Source organism: Periplaneta americana, chromosome 9, assembly GCF_040183065.1.
Source record: "Periplaneta americana isolate PAMFEO1 chromosome 9, P.americana_PAMFEO1_priV1, whole genome shotgun sequence".
NCBI lineage: Eukaryota > Metazoa > Arthropoda > Insecta > Blattodea > Blattidae > Periplaneta > Periplaneta americana.
Genome location: NC_091125.1, coordinates 71,562,708 through 71,582,786, shown reverse-complemented (window position 1 = coordinate 71,582,786; position 20,079 = coordinate 71,562,708). Strand labels below are relative to the sequence as shown.

The following is a 20,079-nucleotide window of genomic DNA, read 5'->3' as shown; positions in this document are numbered from 1 at the left end:
CTGTATTGCAATATTATCGTTAAAAATTGATGTGTAATATTTGAGTAAATGTAACATTACTTTCTCCATGTAGTATATTATGAACAAAGTATAAATGGAGGAAATATACTGCAGATATAGAATAAATAGTAACATTATGCAGATGAACATTACACAGTAATCACTAACTGCATTTTACTGCAGCTACAGACACTAGGCACAGCACAGTGGGAGGAGCAAGTGAACAAAACTGCGCCTGGACAGAGAGTCTCACCAGGACTGCAGGGTAGCTCCTCTGGGTCTAAGACTTCTAATGCTACTGCCAGCAAAGTTCTGAAAGGTTAGTGTTAGTGTGAGTGTGTGCGTGCGTGCATGCATGTGTGTTTACATTTCTGGAAGCTGAAATGCAGGCATGTCATAACTAGGGAATGGATTTCTTGTTCTGTACCTATTTTGTTTGCTACATCCTAGATGTATATTACTGAGATATTTCTATGTTTCATGTACACTGGATCCTCCTATTAAAATTCTATAGAACTTAAAGTGTCTAAATGAACCATAAACTCCTATAAATGCCTAAAAATTATGTTTGTGTCTGAAAAACATCTTTTTAGTATTTTACATATATGTTGTTGTTTCATTGCCTTGCATCTAGCAATGAAGCCATTAGTATTCATGCTCTCCAATACTTCTGGGCTATAGTGTTTTCTGCAGATAGTATATATTTAAAATAAAAATACCGTACCATACTAAAAATGCAAAAATGCCCAAGAACTACAAAAATGCTTTTTAAAAAAATTATCTTATAAACGCTGGTCTTGTAAGTTCGTTCCATATTGGTCTTAGAAGACGAGGGGAAGAAGATTTTATATAATTTCCCGGAATCAAAATTCGTTTGGAAAAGTCGATCCTAGCATAAAAGTGGTGGTAGGTTGTTTATGTTAGGCAACAACTTACAAATTAGTTTTCATGTTAATGCACCTCTATTGTGCGAAATGAAACTGATCAATCAGCAATCAGTCCCTGCTACTGATATAATTTGAGTCTTCAGTTCAGTAGCACTCATTGTGAGTACCAGCTCTTTGTACATAAAATCTACCTAAAATGGAATAGTTACTAGAATTAAAAGCTTTAATTTTATTGTTAATTTTATATAAACTCCTAAAAGTCCTAAATTGGAATTTATAAAATCCTAAATCTCTCTTTTTTAACACCCAGAAATCCGTTCCCTAGTCATAACTGTAGCTTAGTGAGCTGATTTCTCACCAAATTTGCGGAACTTCAACTCCTGTCACATTCAGGGAGATTTTTGGTTTGCAGTATGTACCTCAGTAAAGAAGAAGGTCTTTTAATTCATGTACTAGAATCAAAGGTTTATGGGCCTGAGAAATAAATAGTAGTGCAATGACATGAATCATGGGTTCATTTATAAAAGGGATGGCCAATCTTTTTGGGTTTTAGAGTTACTTTTCATTTCAGAAATTACTAGTGGTCTTCTAATCAATTAATGACAGACAGATATGCCATAAAATTAACATTACTTACTTAACTTTCTTTCTTTCTTTGATCCCGACGGCATTAGAGCATTCGAGGCCTAGGGGTTCATTTCCCTTTCCTTCCTCCTCTTTCTACTTTTCTGTTCCTAGTGCTGACCTGCTATGGCACTAAAATCGTCCTCCAGTGGCTTAAGGAGGGAAAGCTGGTGATCAACAAGATCTCCCAGCTAGGTCCAATGGACCCGTCGACCAACAGCAGGTGTGGTCCTCCAGACATTCTGGGGTTGTGTGTGAATGAAGTAGCCACCAAAACGTTAAAATATGGTGTTCACTTAAATCGGCTACAACTTGCCATTTAACCTCTGTGAAGAGATTTATTAAATCTACGTACTTAGACTTCAACAAACAAAATTTGATAACACAATCCCAAGGGAAAAAATGGAACTCTCTGCATCAAAATCCACAGTTAATTCCCGATTTACCACGAAAATCGTCTGTAGCTGCATTTAGGTTGGCAATAGGCCATGATTGTTTGGCTAAACACCTGCATAGAATTGGAATATATCAGTCCCCTAACTGCCCATTGTGCAACTCAAACCAAGAAATGGATTCGGAACACCTCAAAATCTGTGCTTCATTGGCTGGTCATGATAATATCTTTGAAAAATATTAGAGTGCAAGAGGTCAAATGACTTTATTGTCAAACGCCTGGCATTAGAAAACAACAACAACACTTAACTATTCTAAAAAAAAAAGCATAACTTCATTATTACTACTACTTTTTTATTTTCTCGAAAATATCAGTGTTATCAGATACTAATTATCACCACAGTCTCTCGAAAATATCAGTGTTATCAGATACTAATTATCACCACAGTCCATTTCTAGTTTATTTTATTTTTTACTTTATTTTTTAAAGAAACGTTTTGTTTATTGCTGGACACATAACACTGCAATCCATACAAAAAAAGACATGGGTAGCTCTCTCTCACCCCACTTTATCTGTTGTCAGACACTTCACACTGCATTCCATCATTAAGTTTATCTTGTTGCAAGTCATACAATGTTACTGCAGGACATGAGGTTATGAGTTAATCGGTTCCTCTGTTGAGTTTTAATTATGTTCATTGTAGAGAATGCTGACTCACATAAATATGCAGATTCGAAAAATGCTTTCAAATAAAATGCCAGCTTTTAATATTTGGATGGAATTCTTCAGACAGTAATTTCCAGAAGGACCAGCCTCATGGGCTAGTGGTCAGAACTTCTGACTACAGTTCATGAGATCCCAGGTTCGATTCCCAGTTAGAACACAGGAATTTTTCCTTAAAGTTCCTGTGTTCGTCCATGGTCTGGAAATTAGGTTAGGCTTAGGTTTAAGACCTCTCCTGGCACTTCATAATCATAATATCATTGGGGCAGCGTAACTGAGCCTTACAGGCACCCCAGCCTCAGAAGTGAGTTACAAATAAGCCATTGCCAGCAGAGACCAGAAATGTCAAATGACAACCTGGTGGCAATGGATTAAAAAAAAAAAATAATAATAAAATAATTTCTAGAAGTGAGGTGTATTGCTATCAGTGACCCTTGCTCTCAGGTAAATATCGCAGCACAATTTCTTTATTATTTCTTCTACTTTTCTTGGGGCTCCTTCCATTAATACTGATATTTTAGAATTGAGTTCATTCACGCATTCAGTTTTCAATTTCTGAAATGAAAATGCCTTCTAACTCGGAGAACTCTTTAAATCTCATTTCAAATTCCGTGTGGAAATTATGTAATTGCTTTGCAAGGCATTTGAAATTGGGAAATGTTTTGTCCCTGCACTCTTCTTCCATGCAAATAAAGTTCTTTAAATCACTTCCTCTGCTGAGTTGCAAACATTATAGGGTCATTCCACGAAAATGCGACATTTTCACGAAAAATAAAAATCTCACGAATTTCTGCTTGTCATATGTCATTTTTTTCGTTATGATCCGAATTTTTTGAATCTGATAACCAGGGAACGGATTTATATGGACTAAAAATATATGAAATATGTAAATATATATGTAGTTATTTTTACCAAAATATGGAATTAAATATGGATTTTTACCAAAATATGGAATTAAATATGGACTTAAAATTATAAAAAAATGACTATGTACGTTAAATATTGGTACATTTTAATCAAACTAAACAAAAAATATAATGGACGTACCTTATCTTCCAATGTAGTTTCAACAAAACACAATTTTTATTGTCTGTTACCATAACAATAGGTTACAAACATTTCTTTCAAGTGCTGAAAAGTGAATCTTCTTCTATTGTCTCTGAGGATAGATTTATACTGACTAAAAGAGCGTTCGACGTCACAAGAAGTAACTGGTACATAATTCAATTTCACAATGTCTGCTGGGGATAAGTCCAAGTTAATCTTCACTGTTGATTCACCACTCATCACAGCAACAACCTTTTGTAGTTCTTCATATCCAGGGTTTTTTGAAAGTACAGTGTCCACCTTAGCTCTTACTGCATCTGCAACTTTACCTCTACCACGATTCAGTTGTTCCACAGTACTATTTATAATTTCAAAACTTTCAGATAGTGAAAGGTGCCTATTTTGGAGACTTTTGAGCGTTTTTATGATGCATGAAAATGTATGCTGAATGTGAGCTAAGTCATTCTTCACACTTATGTCACAGGTAACTGTTTTCGCAGTATCAATTGAGACTGCATCTTCAGAGTCCAATGCAAGGAGAACATTGTTAATAGAGTCTATATGTTCGGCATAATATTCAACTGCTTCTAGCCATGTACCCCATCTAGTTAAAATTGGCTTTGGTGGCAATGGAATTTCAGGGTACATTTCTTTCAACACGTTAACTCTACTGGGAGCTTTGAGAAATACTTTTTTCACTGATGAAATCAACAAATCTACTTTAGGGAAATTGTCTCTGACCACTTCTGCCACACGATGAAATGCATGCGCCACACAAGTAAAATGAGTCAATTTAGGATATACAACAGATAATGCTTGTCCAGCTTTGACCATATAAGGGGCAGCATCGCTAATAAAGAATAACACATTATCGTACATAATACCCTTTGGCCACAGGATACCCATAGCTTCGTTGAACAGTTTAACTATAGTTTTGTTATTGCACTTTTCTAGAACATCACAATGTAAAAGAATTCGTTCAGAATATTGTTCACTTAACAAACCGATAACTACATTACCAACAAGTCTACCTTCTTTGTCGGGAGTCTCATCAATGGAAACCCAAATTGAACTATCTTTAATTTCATCTCTTATCTTCTGTATTGTCTCATCGTAGATGGATGGAGCATACGTCTTCCTAAGTGTTGACTCATCCGGGATTGTATGTTGAGTATATTTTTCAAGGAATTCCCTGAAGACCTTATTCTTTAGTTTGTAGAGAGGAATATCAGCAGAGATGAGAGAACGGCACAGGTCGATGTTAAACTCAGATCTTACATTCGATGTTGTTGGTTGTGTTAAAAACAATTGTCTCTGCTTGGAATTTAGTTGTTTGTTGGCCTGATGTTTACTAGTTGTAATGTGTTGTTGCACCAGGAACTTTTGTGTAGATGATACTGCACACTGACACAAATTACAAAATAATATTTTATTGTCAGTTGATAAACCATCTTCTTTAAATTCTGAAATGTAACTTGTTAGTTTTGATTTTAAATTGACTGAATGACGTACTTTTGGCATATTTACCGTCTTTATAGTATGATTTACAAAACTGAACCTATGTGTACTCTGACTGGCATTTAACTATTGAGCTGCACAACTGAAGTCTGTTAAAAATTTTAAATTAAATTAATACAGTTTTGTAACTTACTTTCCCATTGTTGATAGGACTGCTAATTTTCAAATAACTCTGATGTTAAAGGGATTACTGAACATGTGTTTAAATCTCTATTGTTGAAATGTATTTTTAAAAGTTAATGGAATTTTGTTTTGTTTTATTGTTAAACCTAATATAATATGGACTGTTTTATATGAAATATGGAAAATATATGGAAATTAACGAAAATATGTACTAAACTCTAAAATATGGAAAAATATGGAAAATAAAAGTAGGATTTTTCAACCCTACACATTGTGAAACATAAAGATAATGCAAAATATAAATTATATTAGCTTTATAAGTAAATATGTATTTACATATAAATCCTTTCCCTGCTGATAACACTCATTGTGTAACAACACGTATGTGGGAGAAAAAGCGCCAAGAAGTCTGTGGTTTAAGAGCACGAAATTATCTACTAAAAATCACATATTTGAATGCACATTTAAGGCAAATAAATCATTACTTCTGTATGTTAAATGCAATTAATAATGAAGTGCGGACCTTTGTTAATAATTACAATGCATAGAAACCGTAATACAATGATTATTTCGTGCTTGATTGCAATTATTACAAGGGAAGGTTGAGAGTTCGTGTGTCACGCTCAAATGGACATTTGTTTATATTTCTTCAAAACCATTTAATTTTTTCATGTGAAATGTAAAAGTGAGAAACATCACATAACAATCAACTTCTTATATGGACAACATTTTGATTTATGTACAGCTGTCAAAAGAAAAAGTGGCCGCTCTCCTGAAACAAAGTTCCCTTCGGGTATCTTCACTACAATTCGGAGACAGGCGATGTTACATGTTGTTGGAACACGTTGCCTGATATCTACAGTTATAATTGAAGTATACTGTGTGTTATTCGATAGCATAATGGTAGCGTTCAGGCCTCTTATTCATGAGGTCCTGCGTTCGACTACAACCTCGTGCTTTTTATGTCCTTTTTTGTTCTGTTTTTGAGAGAGACAAACTAGACATAATGGCTCCTTTCTCTTTTATGATTATTTTAGTAATTAACATCAGGTTCATTAATATATTATGCCATGACTTTATCATTATCATTATGATATTGTGGCTGCAAATGGAAAGAAAAAAGATTTTATTCTCAATAAAATATCTTTTGTGGCATAAACATAACAAATTTACTGGCGTTGGCCTTAAAACATTCAAACAATTAAGCATTCAAAAAACAAAACAAAAAGCTACAATTCAATATTTAGTCTATCTTCCTCTTATCTCGATCATCTTGCAGTTGAGTGGGCATGGAATTGACTAATCTTTGCAAATAGCGACTGTTCTTAGACATGATATTCCAGGCATTCTGAACATACACACATAAATGTTCTGTCCATGGGCAGGTCTTTCATTGCAAACACAGCAATCTCCAATCTTTCCTATTTTCTGCCTTCCTCTTAGTCTCCGCATATGATCCACGTATCCTAATGTCGTCTATTATTCTTTTCAACCAGAGACCCAACCAATTCCTTTTTCTCTTTCTAATCAGTTTCAGCATCATTCTTTCTTCACTCACTTTTTCAAACACAATTTTATTTCTTATTCTGTCTGTCCACTTTACACGCACCATTCTTCTCCACATCCACATTTCAAATGCTTCAATTCGTTTCTCTTCATTTCGTCGTAATGTCCATGTTCTTTCCCCATACAATGCCACACTCCACACAAAGCACTTCACTAGTCTCTTCCTTAGTTCTTTTTCCAGAGGTCTGCAGAACATCCTCCTTCTTCTATTAAAAGCTTCCTTTGTTCATGTTTGCAGTTTTCTTGGGAAGGATAGGCCTAAATGCGGTAACATCCCGTTGCTTTCCAGACACCACTATCTCTTTCGCATCTTATTAAATTCCAGGGGGCCCAAGCGTGGAGATGAGGAGAGTGGATTTGACTAATTGGGCCCTCCGGACTTCACCGAAAGTCACAGCAAGGGTTAAATATTAATTCTATCAGGATGTTTGACCCGGTCAGAGACCGGGAAATCTCAATTAGCCTTTGCCCCCCGCATCCTGGACTAGCTTCTACGAATCATCAGAAAATCTTATTGTGATTGGGCAAATTTTTCCGAAAATGTTTCCACACTTTTGCTCTCGTAGCTCAGCGGACGAACGTCGGAATTTAGATGCCAACATCTCAGGTTCAATTCCTCGTTACTCCTTTTCATTTCATTGTGGTTCAAGATAGTATAATGTATTAATACAAAAAGAAAAACTAATACCAGTATTATGCAACTGGATTTTTCCAAACCTAATATTAAATTTATGTTATTTATATCGCTAAAGAACGATTACAATATAAATAACTTGAATATTATTTATACAGTATCACTAAAGAACGATAACAAAATATAAATGATAAATATCGATTTGTTTAATTAATATATTGCGAAAGAACAATAACAATGTAAATAACTTGAATATTGTTTTATAATGCTAATGAAGGAAAACAGAATATAAATGATAACTTGAATATTATTTAAATCGCTAAAGAACGATAACAATATAAAAAACGTGAATATTATTCATATCGGAATTTCACAGATTTATTACAGATGTATTTAAGAAATTGTAGAAGAATAGTAATTAGTAACAGTGTCCTATTTATTCTTCTTGGAGCCAAATTTGTAACTTTTAAAAGTGTGGTTACTATGTTGAAGTGTATGTGTTGTAACGGATGCTTGATTTGTTATGTATGTGAGTCAGTTATGGGATGCTTGATGTCGTTGCAATGTCGTAATTATAGTTTGATTGTGTTTGTGTGACTATTGTGTATTAATTTATGATGTATGGTACGGAAAGCTGCATATTTGTGTTATAGAAGTGTTACGTATGTGTGTTGTTAATGTTTTTGTATGTTTCAAATTGATACCTGATATTTGTTTTGCAATCGCAATGCCTAATTTACGGATTGTTTATGTTTTGTTTACATCGCGTAAGCTAATTCAATTTTCTTTTCCATTTCTCTTTATGCTTATCTTTTTTGTGTATAAAACTATAGCCCTAACATACATATGTAAAATAGGGCTAACCCCCATTGGAGATACAATAATAATTATTATTCATATCGTTATAATACGATAACAGAATACAAATGATGACCTGAATTTTATTCATATCTCTAAAGAACGATAACAAAATATAAATAACGTGATATCCATAAAGAACGATAACTGGATATAAATGATAATTTGAATATTATTTACATCGCTAAAGAACGATTAAAAAATAAAATGAAAACTTGAAGGCCCGAACCCACGACCTTTGAATCATTAAACAAGCACTCTACCGCTGGTCTACGAGGCGCAGATATGGAACACTTTCATAGTTCCGGAACTGCTTGTACAAGCACATGCATCGTGTAACATCGCCGCGACCCGAAGTGGACTTTGAAAATATTCGCTGTTCACGAGTGCGGCCACTTTTTTTTTTGACAGCTGTACGTATTCTACAAGAAAAACATGTGACACACGTAACACAATGACTGTGACACACGAACAAAAATGTTATGTTCGTGTGTCACTAAAGTTTATCCTAAAATCCAGTTACAAGTTTTGTTGTTATTGGAAATCTTCACGTCTAAACATAATTAGTAGTGGAATTTCAAATACTTATTGTTGATTAAGATAATTGTGTGTGCGTGCACACGCACCTGTGCGTTTTTTTTTTTTTTTTTTTTTTTTCAAAGTACATAAACTGTAAGTTAAACACTCTTGAAAATGTGTGTTCCATAACTGTTGTAAGGGGGAAAGGAACTGGCCACGCTATTCCATTATCTCCTGGCCTAGTTTCCTCATGAGTGGTGCCTTCTTGGTATCACTTGTGAGGTTCACACCTGTCTTTGGACAGACTAAACAACAACTGTTGTAAAAATATAGTGTGTAGGCCTAAAATTAGCATAAGACAATTTATGCCTAAAGTTCGTATAAAATATTTATTATTTTTTTAATTCCTTGAATTAAAAACTTAAAAAATTGATTTATGTTAATTTATTTCATATTAAAAACAAGCTTATGCAGTACATTTATATCGTAAATAGATAGCCACCATACTAGGCCTATGTATAAATAAATTGGTGTAATTATTTGCACATTAGGTAAATGGTACTAAATTTCTGATATTAATTTAAAATCGTTTTATTTAATAACATTAATTAATTTACCCTAGGTATCATTTAGCAATTCTAAAAGTTAGGCCTTTTTAAATCTATATTAGTTTTTCTATTGATATAAATATTAATACATTTTGAACATTTTTGATAGTATTTTCAAGAATTTGAGTTGGGCTGATTACTTGGTTGGGTTTTTTCCGAGGTTTTCTCCAACCATAAGGCGAATGTCAGGTAATCTATGGCGAATTCTCGGCCTCATCTCGCCAAATACCATTTTGCTATCACCAATCCCATTGACACTAAATAACCTAGTGGTTGATACAGTGTCGTTAAATGACCAAGTAAAAAAAAAAAAAAAAGACATCAAATATAGGCTACATATGAAGTTACAAAATCTTGTGGTGGCGAAGAATTTAAAGTGTCTGTAATGTCCAAGGAAGGGAAGTACTACAAATGGTTGACATATTGGTATATTCGTCACATGACATTACACAGGAAATATCACCACATATGGTTGTAAACAACCGTGGATATTTTAAACTTAAAAGTGTATTTTAGTGTAATCTAGTGTTGTTTTGTATAATAAGAACTGTAGGCATAGTCTTCCACAAGAAGTGATGTATTTATAGTGCATTTAAAACAATTAGTAACCAACATGACAGAAATGTTCGTGTGTCACAACACATTTGCAATATTTTGTTTCTTAATGGCACTGTTAATTTTTTTTTTAAAGTTCGTGATTTAGCAGTTACATGTACTACACAAGTGTCTTAATTGTTTGGAAAACAACGGAATTCATTTATGTCATTTGGCACAATAATATGAACATTTTCCATTTTGGTAATTAATCTAGTGGCAAGAAAATGTTCGTGTGTCACACCATACAATATTTAATATTTTTTGCATTATTAATTATTCCTTTTCATTAAGAATTTTTCTTTATATTTAGGAATACTTATGTTAAAAGACAGTAATGTCTTTTTCATGAATTACTAAGTATTTAATTAAATATCCTGTGAAGATCATAGTTAGGTACTTAAAAAATGTTACGTGTGTCACTATGGAATGACCCTTTAATCCTTTCTTTGAAATTCTTGATCATGCTCATGACTACTACTATCAGGAATTTGTTTTTTAGTTAATTTATTTTTTATATTTATTATTATTTGTTTACTTGCAAGCTAATATTTACTTTGTCCAGTTTCCAGTAATATCATAAATAAATGATAGCTTCAGTAACTATTGCTGGTCTTCTAACTCACCAGAATGTTCTCTTCTGCATTTTAAAAATTGTCCAATTTCTGACAGTAGGCTCCTGAATCTCCTTAAAATATAGCACAATTGAACCACTGTACATCTGTATGTAAAAGGAGATTTTCATGCTCAAATCTACATTCTTCATGCAAAGCTCGAAAGACGCATCTTCGTAAGCTCCTGGCACAAATTGAGTTGACATTGCTCAATGTTGACACTAACAAGGCATCACTCGTGAGGCAACTAAGCCAGGAGACTATATGGTAGGGCAGCTAGTTCCTTTCCCCCTTCACTGTATACATCACTGACTAGTAACATATTGCACTAATCAGACTTAAGATTTATACAAAATTGCTCTTCCTCTGATACATATTGTTATGTGAGATATACTGCCTGATAATAATATACATATCAGTCAGAACCTCAATCAGAGGCAAGTGTTGAATGCTGGGATCATAAACCTTACCCTAACTCTACATTTTTTAACATAGCACTTGCTTATGAATGATACAATGGTATGATTTGGATGCAGGTGTAGCTTCATTATCCTTGCAGAGAGTAACAAAACCAACTTGATTTCCAACCAAAGCCAGTGCATCATCTGTTGTAATGGACATAAATTTGTGTATCGGAAAATATATCGTAGTAATACAACCTTTAAAAGCATTGTAAATGTCTTGACCTCTCATTTGACCCCTCATGAATTTAACTGTTAACATTACTTCTCTTGATGTCATGTTAGGAAAAACCATGGGGACGAAAATCGAAAATCCATAACTGCGCTGTATAAGTAAAATCAGTAGGTTCATTGAACTGTAAGGACAGGAAAGAACATTTATGTAGATCCTTGTGCAGTTGTCCCTCGAAATTCTAATACATGATGTCCGTTCTCTTCATCATAGTGTTACATGAAAGGAAAATGTCTTATGAAAAATAGTATTTCCATTTTATTTTTAAAATCACTCAAAGATACTTCTCCTGCCTTATAAAAAGCTTCTGTAATGACCTCTCCATCTTCAAATGGGCTTTTTCGTTTAGTGAGTGACCTTATGCTAGTGTTACCACTTTTCCTTACTGTCAGTCTTCATAAAAGTGGACTGTTGGACACTCGTCTCTGATGTAAGATCAGACACTTTGATCTTTCGAAGTTCACTGCCCACAGGAAATTTTATACCGAATTTCTGGTGAACTGCTCAAAAATTTCTTTCTCCATACATGTCATTCGTATAATAAAATAGCCTTTTAGGAAATACAGCAGTTAAATAAGACAAACACACTTATCTTCCATCATAATAAATAAGAACTATTCCTCCCATTCACTATGGTAGTAATAACATTATTTTTTTTCAATACGTCCTGGCCAACTCATTTCGACTAAAACTTCTACAGAACTGGTGGAAATTTAACTGTACAAAACATAATGCAGCACTGTAACAGAATAAGATGTAACCTGAGTCACTTGTTGCACAACTAACATGCGTGTCACGTATCTTTTGTATATGTAACTGCAGCAAATACATAATTGGTATGACCGCGAACTTTCTAAATCCGCCAATGTTGCCAGCCTGAAAGCCTTTGTATTCAGACTGCTGAAAGACATTCCAGAGGGTAACTGCCAGAGGCTCTCAATTGTATACAGAGAAAGGTTGGTACTAATACCGATCACCTTGGGCAACCATTCTTGGTTTGACAGTAATTTTTAAGATGCAGGGTTTGTGAATTAATCATGCATACTAGGAGTGTAGAGATCTACAGATTAGGACATTACATATAATTTCACGACTTAGTCATCTGTTTCATTTTGTGAATGACTGTCGTTCTTATTGGTCTAGTGTTCGCCATTTGATCCGAAGTTTACAGGATTCAAACCCAGCCAAGGGTGCTGGTTTAAAAATCCATAGTACGGCCTACTCCAGAAGGAAAGGACAAATAGAAACTTTGTGTTGTATATTTACAGCAAATTGACTGTCCAGCTGCTCCTTGCAATGTCAAGAATTTTTTCTGCCCTGGACAAATGTTTAGTGAAACTGCTGTGATATCATACAAAGCAAGGAATACACATAAAAATTGGAACTCATTAGGCCTTCAAAGTTGGCAGAATTTAAGGGATCTAGAAAGGAGACAATTGCAATTTTTTGGGTGATAGCAGTAAGATAAATCAGAACCTTTTTGTATGTTCTAGACCTGATACTGACATCTAATGTGACTGCCAAAAGTGGTGGATGTAAAATAAATTTTATACGAGGTGCATCCAGAAAGTAAGTTTCCCGATTTTTTCCCCTTGAAAGTAAACGTAATTAGCCGTGTCAATTGCGCATGCGTAACAGATCTATGATGTATCAATCATATGCCAGCCGGACAGGTCCCGCCTGCTGCCAGTAGCGTGGCAGCAGTGGTCCGAAATGGAAGCTCTTATTCCTTCTCCCGCTGCCTGCGAGGTTCGGTCGGTGATAAAGTTCTTTAATGCACAAAGCATTGCGCCAATTGAAATTCATCGGCAGTTCTGTCAGGTCTATGGGCCGAACATCATGAGTAAGCAGATGGTGCGTCGCTGGTGTAAGCAGTTTTCCGAAGGTCGTCAAAGTGTCCATGATGAAGAGCGCAGTGGGCGACCTGTCCCTCATCAATGATGATCATGTTGAGCTAGTGCGGCAATGCATCATGGAGAACCGTCGCTTCACGATTGCGGAGCTGAGAAGCCATTTTCCGCAGATATCGCGATCCTTGTTGAATGAGATTGTTACTAAACACCTGCTGTTCAAAAAAGTGTGTGCCAGGTGGGTGCCAAAAAACCTGACACCTGAACACAAAATGCAATGTTTAGGAGCAGCACTGACATTTCTGCAACAGTATCACGATGACGGCGACGAGTTCCTCGACAGGATCGTCACGGGCGATGAGACTTGGATTTCGCACTTCACCCCGGAAACCAAGCAGCAGTCAATGCATTGGCGGCATAGTGGATCTCCGGTCAGGACGAAATTCAAACAGACGCTGTCGGTACGGAAAGTGATGTGCATGGTGTTCTGGGACAGGAAGGGCATTCTGCTCATTGACTTCCTTCAAAGAGGTGAAACAGTGAATGCTGACCATTATTGTGAAACACTGCGAAAATTGCGACGTGCCATTCAAAACAAGAGGCGTGAAATACTTATTGCAGGTGTTGTGCTCCTCCATGACAATGCTCGTCCACATACGGCTCGGCGCACAGCAACTGTTTTGACGGAATTTGGCTGGGAGTTGTTTGATCATCCATCCTACAGTCCTGATCTTGCTCCAAGCGATTTTCACGTTTTCTTGCACCTCAAGAAATTCCTGTCCTCCGGTGAACGTTTTGGCAACGATGAAGAGCTGAAGACGTCTGTCACACGCTGGTTCCATTTACAGGCGGCAGAGTTCTACAACAGAGGGATACAAAAGTTGATCCCATGATACGACAAGTGTCTCAATTCTGATGGTGGCTATGTTGAAAAATAGCTGAAACATTGCTGTACCTGTTGCCAATAAATGTTTTCCTGAAAGTGTGTTCTTTTTTTTTTTTTTAAAAATACGGAAATTTACTTTCTGGATGCACCTCGTACTAGCTTCTTAAAGAAAAACAATAGAGTGGTAAACTTAACACTCAATAATAGAGACAGAATTCAGACATAAAAATAAACTACACATATATATCATGGTTGTTTAATGCTAATATTGATCATACTGTATGTAATTAGAATCATTATTATTGTTTGCTGTATTTGTAAAACCACACTTTGAATCTTACACTAAAGCACCCAGTTACTAGCTGTAATAAGTATTGTTTTACATTAAATACTTCCAATATCACGCATGTTATGATTAGTAAAGTTATTAGTACAAAATATTATTATTACGAGTTTTAAATATTCAGACCTAGCTCTACATAATATGTAAAACTTCCATAGCTCTTACACTTTCATAAAAATATATAACTTTCGTTGTTTTTGTCTTCTTTAGTAAAACAGTACCGACTTAAACAGGAGTGGTAAATCAATAAGCCTCAGGCTGTGGTGCAGGCCCCTTCTGTGTAAGTGGGAGAAACAATCGTATCTTGTTACTTTCAGTATGAATTTTATAGTCCTCCCTCCCCCCCCCCCCCCCGAAATGCGTCACTCAGTACTTTGCTAAAGTTCACTTTGCTTATTTTAACTGATGTCACAACCACAAACAGTTGATTAATAATAAAGAACTGTTAATTGAATAATTAGCTTTTGTGACACTTCATTTGTGAAAAATTCCTTTCATAAACTTTACTTACTAAAATACATAAAAAAAAAAGATATACTGATACAGATTTTAGATTGTGTTACCATATTACCAGATCTATTGTAATTTTTTTAAATCTATAAATAAAACTGTGTGTGTTGTAAATAGACAAAAAATAGCGTCCTACACGGTAATGTAACTTTTACTGAAATTCCTTTTAATGTACTTAATTTCAAAATTACACATTGTAAACAAATCATCCACCATGTATCAGCACTATCTTACCTTACTTCTGCTGCTTGTGTCAGCTCGGAAGAAATGATGGAATTATTGGTAGAGGAACCAGGAGCACTAGTTGCCGATCATAGCCTTCACGTCTTAACTGTAAAAAAAGCACAACAGTTACACTATAGTTTACAAATCACCCTTCCACATGTAATTATAATAAAGAATAAGTGTAAGTAGGATTGTCTAGTGTTATTCTGTTTCTAGACACTACTGTAAGTAATGCCAACCAGCAATGTGGATACTACGAGAGACCAAAGCGGCTCTGCACAGCTGGCACTAACATTCCCATCAACACTGATGGTGTGTACAGTTAATTTGAAACATGCACTGAAAGTGTTAGCACTAGCATGTCACAGATTTCCAACTGCATGTGTTGACGTCAGTATGAATCAACATGAAGTACCACTATATTTAAATATCATTGATTTCAAGACACACTCCCATATTCACGTTAGTAGATAGTATTTGCATTCAGAAATGATTGGCTTCTGCATCATTCATATAAAACTTTACCACTTTGAATCACATCAGCTCATTTCACACCCTCACTTGCAGTATTTTTCTCCTGCAAATTACGTAGTAGTGTAATAGCATATTGAGTTAACTGGGTCATGCTGAGCAGAACTAAGAAACAAGGTAATCACAATGTGACCCAGGTAAAATTCACCATATTTGTTGCTTAACTTTGTGAGAAGATATATAAAACATTGATTAATCACGATTTAATCACTTGCTGAATTAATTCACCATAGTTGTTGCTTAACTTTGCGAGAAGATATTTAAAACATGGACTGATCATGAATAGTCGTTATTATTGATATCTGTTGGAGGGCGCAAGTTGGATCCTAGACAAAAATATAGGACTTTTCTTAATACTTCACGAAACACACTGACTCCAGAGCTTTCTAGAATCGTATCATATGAGTACCAAAAGCTCTTTTCTGGATATAGAGCACTATTCTTTATAGTACTACAGCCAAGTGAACAAATTTAATTTCCCTTCGTCTCATATTCCATTAGCCTTCATCTTTACATTCATTAACAAAACATACATTAGATTTATATTAATTATTGGGGATGATTGTTTTAAAAATTCATGTAAACTAAAGATTTTGTTAATAATATACAATGTTGAATAGCAGTCACACATCGAAATCAAACACATTCATTGTTGACTGATGTTTGTGATCTGATGAGTGTCAGTATTTTCAGTGTGGCATAGCTGTTGTCAGTGAAACCAAACCTTAATGTAAGGAATTAAATTACACTGCAAGGCAGTGACAAGAAAAAACTTCATTTTGTATATCTTATGTTTTCATTAGCTCTGCTTGATGTTCTTGTGTCCACATATTTGTTAATATGGCAAAAATATGAGAGGTTTGCATGCAAAACAGATTTGTGTAGGGGAGGCCTGGGCAAAGCAAATAGGCTATAGAGTAAAAGGGATAGCAGAATAGGACAAAACAAACATTTTTTGTCAGACAACTTAGGGTCAGCATTGCACTTCGTTTAGCCCTCTAGATAGTGTTAAGAGTTATAGCAAAGCATTACATAAAACACGTAACCTTGCCGGATAGAGCTGTTGCTTGCTCACCCTGTGCACACAGAGGATTTGATCAAAGTGAGCATCATTGAATTCTGAACTGTGCTCACAGCAATAAACCATTGCCTACCAGACTCTCAAATATCTCAGAGGTAGCACGAATTGAGTTCACTGTGGTCAAATCCTGTTTCTTAGGTGGTTCTCATCATTTGTAAGAGTGGCACACACTAACATACCCATTTTACCCCATAAGAAGAACTCCAGACTAGTGAGGTAAGGAGATGTTGGTAGTCAAGCAATAGGCCTGCTATGGCCATTCCAACCCACCAGTCTAGAAAGACATTGAATGCACGAATATTATGTGTGAAATGTGCTGTATGGCCATCATGCTGCAACCACATGCATTATTTTACTGTTAAGGGAACTCCTCCAGTAAAGGGGAACAGTTTCTTGGAAAACCTGTAAGTAGGTTTCGACATTAAGATGGACTGGAAGTAAGATGCGATAAACCAGCATAACAGCTGAAGAAACAGCACTCCCCATTCTAATGCTATCTAGTGGACAAAGGATGTAATGCTGACCCTAAATTGTCTGACAACAAAATTTTTGTTTTGGTCTCTTCTACCATCCCTTAAATTTAATGCATGGACTTCTGGAACATTCTGTATTTTGGTGCCAAAATGACCTGGAATTAGTTGTCAACTTACAAATCTCCGTAAATAAAAAAAAAAGTTTCCCATAACTCCTGACAGTCTTGTGGCTTGATAAAGTAAACTATGCTAATTATCCATTTTGCCTGTGTGCCCGGGTAAAGTGATTAATTTATATGGATAAGTGAGTAACTTCACAGACCTTATAAGTTCTATTTACTTTTTATTCTGTGATAATATACATTAAAGCAACATATGAGATGGTAATTAATGAAATTACAGTCATCTGCAGATTCTTGCTAAACCCTGACTTCATGTGGTGCTGAAATGTAGCATAAGATATATTCTATACTTTTTATTTACTGAATTTATGCTGGAAGATTTTATTTGTTTTAATGCTCTTTTTATGGCATCTTCAGATAATTTTGCTTGTGCCATCTTTCTCCCGTAAAAATAAACCATTAAGCTAAATCCCTCAATATAGGCTATGGAGAAAATGGTAATGAAAGTGCTTCTTTCTTAAATTTAAATCAGATTGGAGATTTGAAGCACTTACTTCCTTTTGATATTAATTTATCAATGTCTGCTGCTTCAAATCTGTTCAGCCATGCTATAAAAGGCATGTGACTGTACCATTTTATGATACAGCTTTTTAAGTTACTTGGCAATGTTTATCATGTATGATGCAGTATCTGTTACAGACAGGAAAATGCCCTTTCTCTCTCTACTCTCTTTGGCCGTAGCAGATTAATAGAATTGTCCAAAAGAGTATAGTGGTCGAATGATTTTCTCTCTCTAGTATTTCACAAATTAGGAGAAACATTTCTCGAAATAAATCTTCTTTCAGCAAGGCAACAACCACGTTTGTTTTATGTCTTCCATAGCTTCATCTGTTTGAAACCCATATCTTATTGTCTCCCACATGACGTATTTAGAACACACAGCGAGATAGTCTTTCCTCAGCATAGGTTCGTGGTGAACAGGATGGCTTGTGTATTTCTCCAGAAAATAACTGAAGCTTTTATTGTTTAGCTTCTTTGAGAAGAGAATGTTTGACGAAATTATCATCTTGTAGAGATATTTCGAAAATTGTGAAATGCTGCACAGGTACCGGTACATGATTGAGTTGAAGCAAAATTGGACGTAGTTATACAAAAGGGATCCAACCACAAAAAGTAGGAACTGAGATTTTTAAGTTTTCCTTGTATTTAAAAATTAATTTACCAAAATTTTGAAGCAGATTTTTTTCATCTTGATTATACTGTACATAAGACAAAACAAAACCACAAAAAACAGAAGAATATAACACAAACACAAGAACACAAAAAATACATCACACTAACATACGAAAACAAAAACACACATAAAATTGCAACCTCATTCAAGAAATTAAACTACAACATCGCATACAGAACAAATAACACTCTACAAAAACATCTCAACACACAAACAACACAAACAAACAAATACAACCACACAGGCGTATACAAACTCAAATGTAACACCTGCAACAACTTCTACATAGGACAGACAGGCAGATCTTTTCAAACACGTTACAAAGAACATATCGCAGCCATAACAAAATTACAAAACACCTCCACATATGCAGAACACATCACAAATGCCAACCACACCTACAGAGACATCAACACAGACATGGAAATACTTCACATCCAACCAAAAAGCCACCTCAACGATATTCTCAACACACAACTCACAGGAAACAAGAGGCGCCAAGACCAACAATGACCAGTTCCGAAGATGACCGAAAATAGGTCGAAACATGTTAACAAGGTACGTTAATATTTAACACAAGAAAGTTCTTATAATACATATTCCGACCAGATTTTTTTGTTCTGCAGCTGTATCAGGGTTGTAGAAATTTAATATTGATGTCACTAATTCATTATAGCCATCCCATGTTTTTAAAAAAAGGTAAAATGTGGGCCAATTCATTTTTTAAAAATTCATGTTATTACTTTTGAGACAGAAATAATCTACATAATTTTACATTAATAACATTTTAAATAACTCTCAATTTCTACAACAAAGTTGGATCCAACTATAAATCGACCTGTGTAGTCTTTTGCTTCCTGGTCCGTAACAATATTAGGTCTACTGTAGAAAACTTGGACATTTCTTGAATACAGTAGTATATGAAGCATAGTTTATTCATCTTTTAGCATGTTGAGCACAACTCTTTTTTCATTAGGCCATAGTGGGATAAAATAACACGCAGGCCTGTGATTAAGAAATGTTAGATCTCCTTTATGTATTTTTGTATGCTGAAGCCAGAAATGACATAAAAAATGGCACATCACATATCATTTTTACACAAACCTATATTTTATGTTTTATATTATTAATATTACTGCTAATTTTGCTGCATCCATAACCCAGTGTTCTAATTAAAAATTTTGTGCTAACCTGTTGATGAAGATCAGAAACATAATATGTGATGTAGAGAGTGAAAGTTCTGAAGAGTTTACCAGTTTGAACTCTATGATTTAATAAGAGATTTAAGATTACTCTTGGAAAAAGCTGAGCTCTTATGCTGTGGATTAAAAGAAGTAAATTTGCTTACACCAGGAACATTTCTTCATTAATACAGGAGTAGGAGAAGGGTAATTTACATTCTAATCTTCACAAGAGAGTGCC

General features: G+C 35.0%; 1 protein-coding gene across 3 annotated transcripts in view; it reads left to right on the top strand.

The window, feature by feature from the left end:
• The window catches only part of Nadsyn (NAD synthetase), a 73,209-nt gene that overhangs the window by 45,769 nt on the left and 7,361 nt on the right, over nucleotides 1–20,079 (top strand). For 2 of the 3 annotated variants that reach the window (XR_011333893.1, XM_069834985.1), the window contains exons 14-15: nucleotides 184–319; nucleotides 15,433–15,528. Coding sequence is in view for 2 of the 3 variants with exons in the window: in XM_069834985.1 (XP_069691086.1) it covers nucleotides 184–319; nucleotides 15,433–15,528 (232 nt within the window). In the remaining variant the exon portion in view is untranslated. The remainder of the gene's footprint in view (nucleotides 1–183; nucleotides 320–15,432; nucleotides 15,529–20,079) is intronic. The other variant, XM_069834987.1, reaches the window with a different exon arrangement.